At 32.6% G+C, this 15,345-nt stretch overlaps 1 protein-coding gene across 1 annotated transcript in view; it reads right to left on the reverse strand.

The window, feature by feature from the left end:
• Nucleotides 1-1,060: 1,060 nt before the first annotated feature.
• LOC137929374 (anoctamin-1-like) overlaps nt 1,061-15,345 on the reverse strand; it is a 50,697-nt gene continuing 36,412 nt past the window's right edge. The window contains exons 11-21 of the mRNA XM_068772285.1: nt 14,856-15,016; nt 13,966-14,102; nt 13,236-13,502; nt 12,159-12,362; nt 11,537-11,685; nt 11,372-11,457; nt 10,623-10,828; nt 9,638-9,798; nt 7,665-7,767; nt 6,811-6,994; nt 1,061-2,855 (exon numbers count right to left, since the gene is read on the reverse strand). Coding sequence (XP_068628386.1) covers nt 2,698-2,855; nt 6,811-6,994; nt 7,665-7,767; nt 9,638-9,798; nt 10,623-10,828; nt 11,372-11,457; nt 11,537-11,685; nt 12,159-12,362; nt 13,236-13,502; nt 13,966-14,102; nt 14,856-15,016 — 1,816 coding nt within the window. The 3' untranslated portion in view covers nt 1,061-2,697. The remainder of the gene's footprint in view (nt 2,856-6,810; nt 6,995-7,664; nt 7,768-9,637; nt 9,799-10,622; nt 10,829-11,371; nt 11,458-11,536; nt 11,686-12,158; nt 12,363-13,235; nt 13,503-13,965; nt 14,103-14,855; nt 15,017-15,345) is intronic.

The raw sequence follows: 15,345 nt of genomic DNA on the forward strand, positions 1-15,345 counted from the left end.
ACATTAGTTTTGGTAATTCGCCCTGACTAGCGTTAAATTTTAAAACAGCCAAAAAATAATGCTATTACCATATATGGAATTGAATCACGAATGTAAACGGCAAAATTTTATTGAATATCTATTTACTTTTGAATATAAAACTAAGGGCACATTAATATTTTATGTAATAACAATAGAACAAGCTTTTATGCAACCATCACATTTGTATTGTTTGACTACCACCGACCGCCATTTTAAAGAAGCACCATAATCATATTTTTCCCGCCAAATGTTAAAAAAAAGTAAAAAAAAATAACATGGTATAAACAGAATAGTATCCACAAAATTAAATTTCATAAATACTATTATATTACTTTGATTTTTAGCGTACATCGGGTTGACAAGTGTTTTTTTAAAATGATATATTGTTTATTTCAATATAGCTAATAAAACGTAAACGCTGAAATATATTTATTTACGCAAGTTACCTAAATATGTTTTAATTCGCAGTGATATTATTGTTTATATGAACACCAAGTTTTTCTTTAACTAGATATTATATTTATATCACTATCAAGATTTACAATTAATAATTTATAAATAGCAACATTGCATTTGTAACGTCATATGACACTTAATATTAAAAAAAACTGTTCGATGTGACATTATGTGGTAATGAAATTTTAAAAAACTAGTTAATTTTCCTAGATATAAAAAAAAACACTAGATATGACATAAAGTAGATAAGTAGAAAAATTGTGTATAAAATTAAAATAAATGAGATTCAAAATTGGCATCATACATTTTTCCTGTATTATAATGAAAAATATCCACAGAACATTAATCCTTACATGCATGACTTTTATTTATACTTTAAAAAAGATACATTTTGCAAATAAGTATACTACAATGCAGGAAAAAATAGAAAAAAATAAAATTGTTTATACTTATTTATTAAAAAAAAACTTATGTTGCAGATATACAACACTATGCATTTACTGTACACTTGTATTTAAAGTGTTATATTGCAATTTTTCATCATTATGCTTTTAAGGGTTAATGCATGTTACATTAACAGCGATTTTGACAGCCAAAAGTATGTAATATACAAAATTAATATATTTTAAAATTTCTACACTTTTAAATTGAAATCAACGTTTTTGTTTCAATCATTGGACTACTTTAAAACGTTTCTCAATAAATTTTAATAAAAATTATTCTACTACGAAATCTAAACATACTCCAGATAGTTCTATATAGCAATTAATATTTCAAAATTAATATGTATATAGTAAAGCGAGGTTAATAACCTGATTTTAAGCGTATATAGGAAGCATATCCGTGATTAAGTACAAATAACGGACAACAACATAGATTCATAACTCGAGACTGATTGTAAAATAAATCTTACGTATTGAGAGGAATTGTTCTATCGAGCCCATACAATAGGATTGTAGCAATGGTTTATTACCTATTTTTACACCTGTGATTACTAAATCTATGGTGAACTGGAACCACTTATAAAGTAAAGTGCTACTGAAACAGCTGAAAAAAGAAAAGGGAACGACTAATCCCCCACCCTCGTCTTCTATACCTATGGCGAGGGACAGCAGTTTCGGTAGCACTATAAACATATGTAGAATGTACAGATCATTTTGATATAAAAGAATTATCGATAAATAGAATACTTAATAAATATACATCAAGGAATACCTTTTTTATTAGTAGAATAAATATCTTTAAAGATATCCCCTTAACATAAATAGGATACTTTGATATGGTATAATATATACTAATTGTATTAGCTCAAAAGTGAATGAAGTGTGCGTTTTCCTTTTTTTTGGTCTTTATTTCTATATCACATTTTAGATTTATGATTATTAATGTACGATTTCTGTTTCAAATTAAAACATGTACTAACCTTCGTATAAAACAATAACAAGAATAGATTGTTTAACACAGTTTTAAATACGTAAATGTTATAAAAAATGTAGTCTTTATTTGGCTTTATGTAGTAGCATAGCATTTTAAACTGCCAAAATACAAGAATTATTACATTTAGATCATTTTCTATTTCATTTAAAAAATTATCTGTGGAAATTATAGTCGAAATAATAAAAAGTTTACATTTAAAAGTGAATGGCAGTTTACAATGACAACATTAGCTTTCATTATGTATATATATACGTATTTCCACAGATGTACTGACTCATCGCGATATCTCTACAAGCATATGGCTTAGAGACTTGAAATTTAGTAGGAATATTCCTTTTACAGAGTAGAGATCAACTAAGAACGTGTCTCTACTCTTAACGGGACGATTATGTTATATATTGGTACATCAAACTGGTTGAAAACATTTCTTTATGATGTTAAAAATAATCACGTATGGATCTTATTAATAACGGTACTAAATTCTACCCCCAAGTGGGGTTCTAGAGGCTTCCATGAAAAAAAAAAACTTATTTTCAAACAATGCCACTTATATATATAAAACTTGGCCAAACTTTTCTTTTTTGTGTTAAAAATGACCATGTATGGATTTAACGAAAAACAGATGATTTAAAATTTCCTCCACGAGAGGGTGATGGAACATCCGCAAAGACCTCGAAGCGAGAGTCAGCGAGTATACATACAACAGACACAGTAACTTAAAGAGTAATGCAAAGCAATTCCTTAATATCAGCAATTTACTGCTACGGAACTGCCATTTGATTGTCACACGTGTGCAGGCCCAGCCCGATTCTCAGGCGGTATTTGGGCCACAACGTGTTTGGTGATGTCTGCAATGTTTTGATGATCACCATGGGCAGCCAAGTCGAAGTCCGAACCCGACAGCGAGGCGATGTGATTCCAATCCGCATCACCTCTATGTCCTGGTAAACATAAATATCTTATTAAACCACTTACAACTATTATACTATTGAATTTCATCTTCAAACTAACACATTAATCCATGGTATATATAACAGAAGATGATTGGTTATGGGTGTAAAGTTTTAAAGTGGTGAACTGATAGTTCATTAATCATCAAAAAGCTTTAAGGCCTTTACACCTATTTCCAATCACCCTATATGAAGAGATCACCCTGAAACTCTATTAAAAGCAACAGAAAACTATTTTTTTTATTATCAATAAATTATTATTTTGAAACCAATAATTTTTGGATATGGTGTACTATAGACTAAACGACAGCAAATGATCTAAGCATTTACCCCTTAAAGCTTTTATATCTATAACTAATCACCCTGTATAATTCGAAAATATATTTATTACTCCAGGAATATAATAATTGCATAGATCACTTACCTTTATAGGAACCTTTTAAAACAAAAACCTCAATTAATGTTGTTAAAGTACGATAATTCCCACTATAACAAGGTCCTTTATAAAGCGTTTTCATATTACGCTATTTCATGTTCCTCGTATAAACTTACTTATAAACTTACGTACTGCCTATTTTTAAGTTCAAAAAAAAATAGGCAGAGAACGGTTTTATATTAAAGGTTTACATCTTGAGAATGTTCACCACCAATCCATATCAATATTTATTAAATATGTTATTCTAAGTTATTTTTTAAAAATAGTCCTGCTGTGTTACTTTCATCTGTTTTGTTTGAGTTATTTATCCGAACAGGTATCCATAGAATTTTGAATACACAATTTTCGAATTAGAATTTGAATATTATAACGATTTGTAAGCATTCCAAATAACTTGCGATCTACGACAAAATATATATTTTTTTTCTTAGTATTCCATTTAAAACCCTTCAACGAGACAAATCAAACGTGATTCATTTGTACATAACGCGTTATACGGGGTAATAGAATCGCATTATACGAAAACATTAGTACAACGTGTTACACTGTATTGCGGAACTAATCTACCTTGTTATAAAGGGTATTACCGTAATAAAAATTTAATATTATATTCAGTTATCCCAAGTTTCATATAATTTATAAAACCTAGCATAACGTTAAAGTTACGTTATATATATAAGTCCAATCAGGTAGCAACTGTTATAACAACTTCATCAATTTATGGATCGATGTTGTTTTCTAACCTGTTACGTGATTATAGATAATTTAAAGATTATATATCTGTGCTATTTATAACTTAATTTTATTACATAATAAGATCACAAATTTAAACTACGTGAAAAACCTGCAAACACACCCAAATTCATGGTAAGCCAATCTGTTAATAGCATTTATGATAGCAATTAATTCATAGCAATATTTAACTGTGTTTATTAAAATATATTACCTGTGACTGCTAAATTGTTAACTCAGTGTTGCCATACTGTGAGAGAGTATTACAAGCGTTTAAAATTAATTATTACTAAATTATATTTCATAGTGTAAACACTAGCTGATACTATATGCTATGTAAAGGAACCTTCCCTTAATAAAATGTAAGTGTTGATTGTGTTATGCATGCAGTCAGTCAAAAAAAAGTATAAAAATCACTCACACAAATGTTTCATTCGCTCGAAACTGCAGCTTCGACTTATAAAACCACTTGATATTTCTATTTGGATGAGTATTTTCGAAGCACGCATTAGTATAACCAAAAGCAAACACCTCAACAACTGTATATGTATATATAAAACTATTTTAATATTTTTTAATGTCATACAAGTCACTGAGGAATTTCCAATTGGTGTATAAGACTGCGTTAAACGTGTACTGTGTGATTATGCCAAATGTTCAAAACTATGAAGCGTTATAATTTATGCTCTATACCTTCAATATAAGGTTCATTTCTTAATAGCCCGCTTTAAAAAATGTATTTCCAATGTCCTTGTCTCGCTATAGACTATGCTATTTATGAAACAACATACTTTCTGAAGACTGATTCTTTTTGCGATTATTATTTTACAAATATTTTATAGAAAATGTGATATTAATTTACAGTATTAGTTCTCAAAAGGGTTTGGGTGGACCTCAAAGGGTACAAGGGTCACTCGAAGAGGGTTTTCGTTGGAGTGACAAAAAATAAGGGTTAAAAATTCATAAATACGGGTCTACGGAAAAGTATCTGCTTTCAACAGCGAAAAATTAAAATATTGACTTGAATTCACCTATCAATGTAGGCATATATTTTAAGAAGCTCAGCAACTGTTACATATAGTATGCAAGTTTTTAAAAAAACTTGCATACTATATATTTAATACATGTCAAGACTTGCAAATGTGAATTTAACATAGTCTTTACATTTTTAGACGAGTTTTATGAATTTGGCAGAAATTTAACTGCAAGGGGTCCACCGGAACCAGATAAATTTTGAAAGTGGTTTATATGAAAAATATGTTTGAACCTTTGATTTATAGCAAAGCATTCTACATCCCAATATATTGAATGAATTTGAAAATTCTTTCCAGCTGAAGCGAATAACACATTTCTAGATACTATTATACAATCCCAAAGCATATATTACATTTACTTCACATTTTTTTAATTTACACATCAAAATTGTAATTTTTGATTTTATTTTTAGGTTCAGATCATATATCGAAACACTATTTATGGAACTGTGAATATATAAAGGGATGTAATATGAACTATATGGCTATTATTAAGGTTGGATAAAGTTTGAAACATTCCTGATTTTTCTAGACACACAAAACACAGTCTTAAAATACGACCTTTGTTAACTGGCGTGAATAGTAAATTTATAAAACAACACTAATGATCTTAAAATGAATATTAATAATAAATTTTACTTTTATTGCTCCAAAAAAATCATCATTATCCTTGTTTCAGCTGTAAGACGACCACTGTTGGACATAGGCCATCACCATAAATTTCCAATAGGACAGGTAGAAAACAGTCTACATCTAACATCTTTCGACTATCTTAACAAAGTAAACTCTTCACCTTCATACTGAAGTATATATATATAATATAAGGCTAAATATAAATAAAGCAAGATAAAGCAGACCTTATAAAGGCTATATGTATGGATATAATAGACCTAACTAATTTAGGCTCCGTTTTTTATGATGGGTGTAAGGGCCCTCATGTATAGTTAACTTAAACTTCTTTACTCATAATTATACCTGAGGATTTCCCGAGGGATCCCAGCTTGGACCGTTACGTTAGTTATGTCACAGCGGTTGCTTTATGTAGTTTACCTAAGTTCCTATAGAACATACAACCATTTTTTTAGTTGTATCTACTATTTCTATAGTTTATAGTAGCAGTATCTATAGTTTAGAAACATTAAAACGCCTAATGATATCCACTTTGCGTGACTTAATAAGATTTTGGGTCTAAAGATTTGTCTTTCTTTGACAAATTAGATAATTCATGTAAAATAAACGCTTGCCAGTAATTAAATCTTCGATTTTCACCCATTCTTTACCCCTGGATTACAACAGCTCTGTAATTATCATCATGGGGAGGCCCATTGATTACCAATGGAATACATGTTGGAAGACGAGACCATCTAACGTCTCCTGGTGTTTTTAACAAGGTCATCTGTCCACCTTGCACCTACAAGGATAGTCTACGCTGCGCTTGCCAGTCTTTAGTATCCCCTCCAGAATCTCCCAGAAGGCCCCAGTAGCGATTTGACGTACGGATAGATCACTGCCATTACAACATGTCAATCCGCTGGCCTATATAGATTACTTTTACGAGGTGAAAGACCACATCTATCTTTAGTAATTTATAGATATCTGATATTTGGTCTTATCTATAAGACTTTAGAGGTAACATATCATTGTATATAAAGCCAGTGAACAAAGGTCGTTGTTAGTAGGCACACAAATAAAGCCGATACGCTACCGTGCCCATATCTTCGTTATACGCTAGTGTGGAGGCAACCTTGGCGCGCTTGCCCGTTCGTCCCCTCGTCGTGTAGCGTTCGCTCGGCGAGCGTGCGCGCTCGGGTCTCGTCCAGTATGAAGCTGTTGATGACGTAAGCCTCACGCCGTATCCGGTCACGAAGCTCGCCCGACATATCTGGTATGGCCCATCGAACGATGATCATCACCAACGCTACCACGTTCTGAAACGATAGAAATGTTTTTTAGATTATTCCTCACTATCCTATCCGCTCCTGTAAACTTTGTACTGTCAAATAAGACTTGTTATAGGAAAGTTATTGGCCGAAGAAATTAATGTAACATATTTCCAAGTGACCACTTTATACAGGCTCGTTGGTCGTGTAATTAAAACTTTTCATAAAAGAATCTAACTCTAAATAAAAAATCAATCAAGATTTTCATACAGTGATTGGCTGTAAATCGCATCTGTTAATAAAACGCTTTAACATCAAATCACTCTGTATATAGTGATAATTTTGAAATAGATTTTGGAATTTAATAGTCCAATAACTGGTAAACAATAATTAATTTAAATACGCAGTTATCATTATTTTGAAAACGCTTTTTTCTTGTAGTATCATGAGTCATTTATTAAAAGATTGGATTTACGAAAGGATGTAACATACATTTATTGACAGCTTTTCAGCATTTCAGCAACATTCAAATCTTGAAAATTTTTACATCTATAACCAATCCACCTGTATGAATTATTAAATTTATAAAATTAAGGAAATATCAATAAATAATAGTAATATATGACAATAATATTTTTAATAAATACTTAATATAACAATGATAATATTTGAACTGTCTAAGTTGGTTTGTTTTCAAACAGTACAATAACCCACATACCTCAAAAACAACCACAAACGCCAAACGAGCGCCCATTATATGCCAGTACCAGTTCGAATGTTCGTAGTCATCTCCTTCCTTGTAATACCAGTAGCCAGGGTAACTGCAAATAATATCAATTGTTGTTCATTGTCAAGTCAAGGAATGAGAGGATCTGTAGATAAATAAATACGTTTAAAAAACTTTTAAGTTAAACGGTTTTTTGATACCCATATTGTGGTGGTAGTGGAAAATTATGTACCTAGTCCGCCATATTGGAACGGCGTCCATCTTAAATTTTGACATAATCATCGTGTTTTACTAGTGTAGCCCTTTCATTTGATACCCATATTGAGGGGGTTAAGGAAAAATACGTAATCCGCCATTTTGTATCGGCGGCCATCTTAGATTTATAATGTTATTGATTTTATTATATTGTATTGTCATCTAAATTAAATGTGTGTACCAAATTTCAGACCAATCTGACAACGGGAAGGTGCTTAAATTTCAATTTCTAATTTTGATCCAAATAAATTCCGTACGGATCGAACTAAATAAAACCGTTTAACAAAGTGACGTCCACCCACAATGTGAACAGACGACTTTGTAGGCAATCGTAGGACTTTACGCAGACAGCTGCCAACCGAATGCAAAGAAAAATAAATATCGAAAAAATGTAACACCTGTAGTATTCGGTAAGAGAAGGCGACGAAAGCAAAGCGAGAAATATAAGGAATACAAAGAATGAAAATGAATGAAAGAATTTGTAACGAATAAAAGAATGAATGATTAAAATAAAGATGAGAATGTAAATAAGCTATGTAAAGTTTTTGAAGTAATTGTTATTGTTACGAAAGGCTCCCAAAAACGGAAGCCATAAAAACGGTCTTATCTGAAACCTATGGGAAAGGCCTATGTCAATCATTAAACGTTCTTGACGATCGACTATTAATTTGAATTTTTTAATATTTATTATTAGGTAGCCGAAATAGAAATAAAAATGTGACATTCAGATGAACATATTATAAATCCACAATTTTTACACCATATAGAAATTGTCATTTCTTCTTCATGTTTTCAAACAAACAAACTTGTTGGTGATTAAAAGCGTACAAGTTGTTTTTGCAAAGCTCATGTTAAGGTTACTTGCAGTGAAACTTTTTAGAAGTTATGAGAAGAAAGAAGCCAGGAGCGCCTGTAAACTTCAACTTAAAACTACAAGTTTTTAAGATGCACTCTATCTAAGATGAATCCACAAACTCAGAAGAAGTTTCTTTTGTGTTTACTTTCCCAAACTTAGTAAATCGAATAAATCTATTTTTTATTATTTATTAATTCCAAAGCTTTATTATCACTTCAAGCAACTTTAAGTTTAATACGATTTTTTACGAGTTTTTACTGAACACACTATGTGTGGTTGTGGATAGGTTATGGATCGACATAATCAGAGTCGTAGGAAATCGCTGGATACGAACAATGCAAGACTCGTCATCGTGGAGATCTTTGGGGGAAGCCTGTACTTTTCAGTGGACATCTATTGGTTGACATAATTATAAAATTGAGGCTTGAAAGCCTATTCCGAGACCTGCGTTCGTAACCTTCCTTATAATTAAGAAAATGACCAATATATAGCTACTTCCGCTATGTAGCAACAGTCGTGCAGTTAGTGCCAAACACCGAGTCTAATCGGTGTAACATTACTCCTGAGAATGCCCCGTGAAGGAGTGAAACACGTGTTGGGTGATTTAACGGTGGTATTTGTGTAATTCGCATTGTTTGCTGCATGCGGATTTACTAGCGGGCTAGCGGGCGGTGCACTTTATTCCACGACTGCTGCTACATAGCGGAAGTAGCTATATATTGGTCCTTTTCTTACTTAGGATAGACTTCCGCGAAGTAACGCCTTAATCCATTAGATACTTCCTTATATTATTGCCATAATTCTAAAATATATATTAAAACCATTTTTTTCTCCTTAAAGTAAATTGTCACACCTGCACATGGTCTCGTTGTACTGGGAGTTCTTAGGCGGATGCTCCAGGACAGTGACATTGAAATCTGCGAGCGTGTGGTTCACATATTGCACCATCGACCCCGTGGAATAGTGGTACACCAGGCGCGGTATGAACTCCGACGTGAACGCAATTATGAAACCCTGCAATCATACGTAATGCAAACTAAAAACGCTGATACAAAGAAACGTTAAGAAAGTTAAAAAAAGGTAGATAACACTTACATACAAATGACATTGAACAAAAAAATGCTTATATCATACAACTAGCGTAAAAATAACTTTATTGTTATTATTATTATTATCATTTAGAGTGTGGCTTAGTATTGTTTTTCTGTTTTATTAATTTATTTAAGTCCAGAGCATGGGCAGCAGCGTTCTCTATGTACCATAATACTAAACTGTGATCACCAACCCGCCTACCAAGCTACTATGGTCTATCCCCCATAGACATCCACCTAATGCCTTGTAGTGGGAGCTTATAGAGCGAAACGACGAGATAAGTTTTTTTTTAATTATCGCGAAATCCGTGTAAGTCTACAATAGGTAAACATATTTAATTTTATACTACATATATGTTATATAAAACTAACATATAATGGGTTTAACTGTAGGTGTGCCTATTTAAAAAAAATAATAGACCGTCTGTCTCATTACTAAGGGCAAATAGCGTACATATTTGCCAGGGTGGAAAATCGGACAACATCTATTTTTCATCCCCTAAATGTTAAGGGAGGTCAACCCCTAATTTTTTTTAAACAACATTTTTTGTTTTAATTTTTTTAGAAAATTTTTTCAAAAATACATACAACCCTAAATTTTTATCCCTCTACGATCAACCCTTATTTTTATTTGCTGTTTAATGTTTCCTAGAAATAACATACAGGGCAAAACAACGTTTGCAGGATCAGCTAGTATTCTAATAAAATAAATGTAATTGTACCAGGAACTCATGAATTCTTACTTACATTAGTGATGACGCTCAGTTTGCCGATGGAGTCGAGAATCCGGTACCAGACGCCGATGTCGGTGACGCGTTGCGGCACTGGCCGACGGTAGCAGGTGAGGAACTTCTTGGCATCGAGCCTCATTTCCAGTACGTTGTTTATGAGAGCGAACAAAGGTGCCAGTGGGAACGCCGCTACGAATATCGTTACGAAACCGTACTGCAGTACTAAAAGATACGATGAAAAGATTAAAATTAACTTGATTAAATTTTATATTAAATATACTGAGTTTATATTAACCCTTAAATGCATAATGATGTAAAACTGTAACATACCACTTAAACGTAAAATGAGAGAGTAAATGGATAGTGTTGTATATATGCAACATAAGGTTTTTTTTTAAAAAGTTTAAAAAATATTATATACATTGTTTTTGCCCTGCATTTTAGTGTACTTATCTGCAAGATAAATATTTTTTTAAAAGCATAAATAAAAGTCATGCATTTAAGGGTTTAGATACCCGATCCATGGTGATAAAAGGTGATGGCTTTAAAGGGGTGAAGTTATAGCTCATTTGCTCATAAATGTGTGTTACAACTTATCCAAAAATAAATAGTATTTGAAGTAATAAAGAATCGAAAACAGTTTAAAAAATTCGAATTACTGAATAAATTATATAGCTTGGCAGTATATTTGGTGAATATTTCTTATTTATTTATAAAGTATTTTATAAAAAGTGGAGCACTTTTTTTTAAATATTACAAACTTACCCATTTCGAGATACTCCGGAAAAAGTCCCATGTTACCGAAATCGACCAACTTGAAGTCCTTCGCCCATTGCATTGGGCTTTTTATACTGTAATAAATATATGGTATTACATAAACAAAAAATTTAACAGAAAATAATCTCACATCTTCAATTTTAAAAAAATTACCGGTTTTTCCTTCCAATGGTACGTATTATGTTCCACCACTTAAGTAGGTACGGCATCATCATCTCCACCACTGTATTTATGAACTGCTTGCCCACCATTATGATGGCCAGTTGGATCGACAGCTCGAGCAGACAACCACCAGGTGCGCACTGTGAGAAACAAGCAAAATAAATTATTTCATCATATATCAATATAAAAAGCCTCTTCTTCTTCTTCTTCCTTCCCTTTTCCCTTTATTTGGGGTCGGGTATCAATATATATCAATATAAAAAGCCGATGTTAAAATTTCACAAAAAAACCCCATTGGACTAAGACATTTATTTATTATAATAAAAATGTCATTTGATGTATTATACAGGATTATTGGTTAGATATAGCTCATTTCTCAAAAAGCTTTTACTTTTTAGTCAGAAATTCTAATTTAGTGCGACAGGTCAACAGCTTCTGGCAGTACAAATTATGCAATGATGGATAGTATACAATAATTAATTTTAATATGTAATCTGATCACAATGTTTATTATTTCTGAATTTATTTTTAGATACGGGGTGTACTATATATATACAATCAACCCCTTGTAGATATAATAGCCATAACCGGCCACCCTGTATTATATGCTTACCTCTTCTTGTCTATGCCCAAACAGCCTCACATAATCACCGGGGCGACCAACGAACTTGCCCTTGAAGAACGCAATGTAGAAAATAGATGCGTAGTAGTTGACGAACTGTAGCAGGTATATCTTGAGTGTCAATGAATCGTCGAACTCTGTTTGGGTCCGTAGCAGCTCTTTCTCCGTCAGCCATTCCGCTAAATATTGGTACACCTGGAAGTTAACAATAAGCGAATTTGTACTTTATTTCAATAACTATAAAATCTATTTTAATTACCCAGCTTTAATTATACAATCTTCTCTTTGTAACCAAAAAATCTACAAATATTAAAGTCATATTTCTTAAACATGTATATATCTTTATACATAATTTATTAATGTTTTCATTCTCAATCCAAAATTTACTATATGCTTCACAAAACTAATTGAATGATGCAATGATAAACTATTTATTATTTGACAGTATATCAAGCTAATAAAATTAAATTCGTGAAAAAAAAAATTGCTTTGGTACCATTAAAATCACACGTGCACTAAGTCTGCCAGATCAAACTTCTCACTAAAGCCACGATTGCACGTCCAGAAATCAGTCTTGATCTTGGGTAAAAAGCCTAAATAACCTTAAATAATTTTACAAAACTGATGGTCACAAGGATACTTTTTACAATATTGTAAATTTTAATCAATAAATGACATACGGATGTGAGACATGGTTGTTTAGGCTGGGTCTTATAAGAGTCTAAATCACCAAGAAAGCAAGAAAGAAAACTATGTTCAGTTTCCATGCAAGATCGAATCACAATGTGAGCTGATCCGAAAAAAACCAAGAACACTAACGTGGTGCTAAGAGTTGCTCATCTGAAGTGGCAATGTGTGGCCCACATTGCTCGTGCAACCGAAGGTTGTTGGAGCTAAAAGAACAAGACGACCACGAGTCCACGAGAGAGGAAGCTGACAACGGACGACGATGACCAGATTTAGAACTTGGCCGATATTTATCACCAATACCTATCGGTCTAAATGATAATGATAATTAAATTAAACTAATAAATATAGAAATGTTCGAAAATTTTCCCGTTTGCTTACATAATTAAAAATGCAGATGAAGACAAGATTGATGCAGGCAGCTGTGGCAGTGGTGAACATGATGGGGTTGGAGGTGATGAGGCCGTTGTCGTTGCGGCGCAGGATGCTGGCGCCGAGTAGTGACATGCGGTACAACACCACGCCCAACACCGTCGCCAGCGCCAACAGCACCAGTAGCGCCACCACACTGAACGACATCAGCGTTGCCGGCAGCCTCATGCGCCAGAATGGCACCATCGGCTCGCTCACGCCCGTCACCACGTTCAACTATTAGGTAAGTATGAAATCATGAACTTTACTAAAAATTAACAAATTGCACGTATAAACGCAGTACAGACTGAATATTTTTTTCTTATTTAATGTTCCCCATTTTTGGCGACCTCTCTTTCCCCCTGCCATGTTTGAGGCAGACGACGTTATATTTCGTGTAAATTAAAAAAAAATCCTTCAAATATTGTTTTTTTCTCTTGCACATCTTCTGTCTTCCCTCATTTACATTCCCTCATTACAATTTTACATTACATTTTTAGTTTTAGAATTAGTCAATTTTTAAAAAAAAAAGTTATTGTTTAGCTTGTAGTGCTTTTTATAAAATTAACTGTTATAAAAGTTATGTTTTGTTTATTTCCGCATGGACTATTTGTTTGAGAAAACAACTTGCACTTCTCAATTTCGATTAAATAATCGAATAGCTGCTTGTATCTACTTAACCTTAAAATCGATTTCTAACCTGTTTCCGCTTAACATGGGCTAAACGGGCAAGATATTGTGGCCGCGGGTGCTCCTCGTACACGTCGAACCCGGTCAGGTCCCACCTGTGGGTCATCTCAGCGGAGTACCTCTTCCACAGCTCTAAGAAACATGCAGCTGAGAACAAGATATAACCCGATTAATACTGATTATAAATGAAACTATAAAACTAAATGAAAATGTTTTATAATCTTTATACAGGATGTCATGGATACATATTCTGATAATAATTAATAGATAATGCTGAAGTGCCTAACATAATTGTAAAGTCAGTTTTTAATATGATTTTATTGACTTTGTACTTTTATTTTTAATATTCACCACGCTTGCAAATTATTATAAATTGTTGATTGTTAAATAATTCTTCTTAGTAGAAATTAACCATAGAAACTATTGTAATTTTTTTGGTAAAATTTAAACTTAAAATTTAACCATTTGAAATTTAGTAAAAAACATTATTTTGCCAGTTTGAGAGCCTTCGATTAAAAAAAATACGAAGCATAAGTGGCCAGCTATTACAAAAACAAGTGCAAGAAAAGGACCAATATTTAGCCACTTCCGCACATGCAGTGGTAGTCGTGCAATGAAATGCACTGCCCGCCAGCCCGCTGATAAATGTGTATGCGGCAAACAATGCGAATCACACAACCGCCACCACCAAATTACTCAACACGTGTTTCACCCCTCCACGGGGCATCTTCGGGAGTTATGTTACACCGATTAGTGCCAAACACAGAGTAATATAAAAACAAGTGAAGTTACAAAATGGTGTAAAACATAGTATCATTCACCTATTAAATAACAAAAAATAAACATAAAAGTAAAATACGCAGTTACTATGATTTTATACCAAAATCTTTTATTACTTACCCCAAAAGCTCATAAAAATAGCGAAAAAGACGGTAGTGGAGTTGTCAAATAAATAAGTGATCCGAGACTGAAGGCATGTGTCGCGCAGGTCCCAATACTCGCAGAAATAATCGCACAGTGGACACATCTTTATCTTAGATACGTAACTGCAAATGTCTTCGCTGAAATACAAATATTTTATTATACCTCACCATAGGCAAACGGTACGGCATATTTATCATTAAAGAATGCTTTATTATGGAAATAACATTTTCAAAGTTTTCTTGTTATAATTAAAAATCGGTCTTTGTAACTATATTTATTATAAGTTATTACTGATTATGGCTACCTTTATATAATATTAATTAAGTGTAGATATAACATTGTAAATGGCACCTTGGATATTTTGCACGCAAGATCAAATTTATTTATTTTTATTTTTTGCTAAGAACTGGTAGAAGCGACTTTAGCTATATCTGAAGTCTCTTCTTTTTATTTTGCAATTTTGACA

The sequence above is a fragment of the Battus philenor genome, unplaced genomic scaffold (assembly GCF_028537555.1).
Source record: "Battus philenor isolate CCGP_79_NKW_IND1 unplaced genomic scaffold, ilBatPhil1.0.hap1 SCAF_5, whole genome shotgun sequence".
Classification (NCBI taxonomy): Eukaryota; Metazoa; Arthropoda; class Insecta; order Lepidoptera; family Papilionidae; genus Battus; species Battus philenor.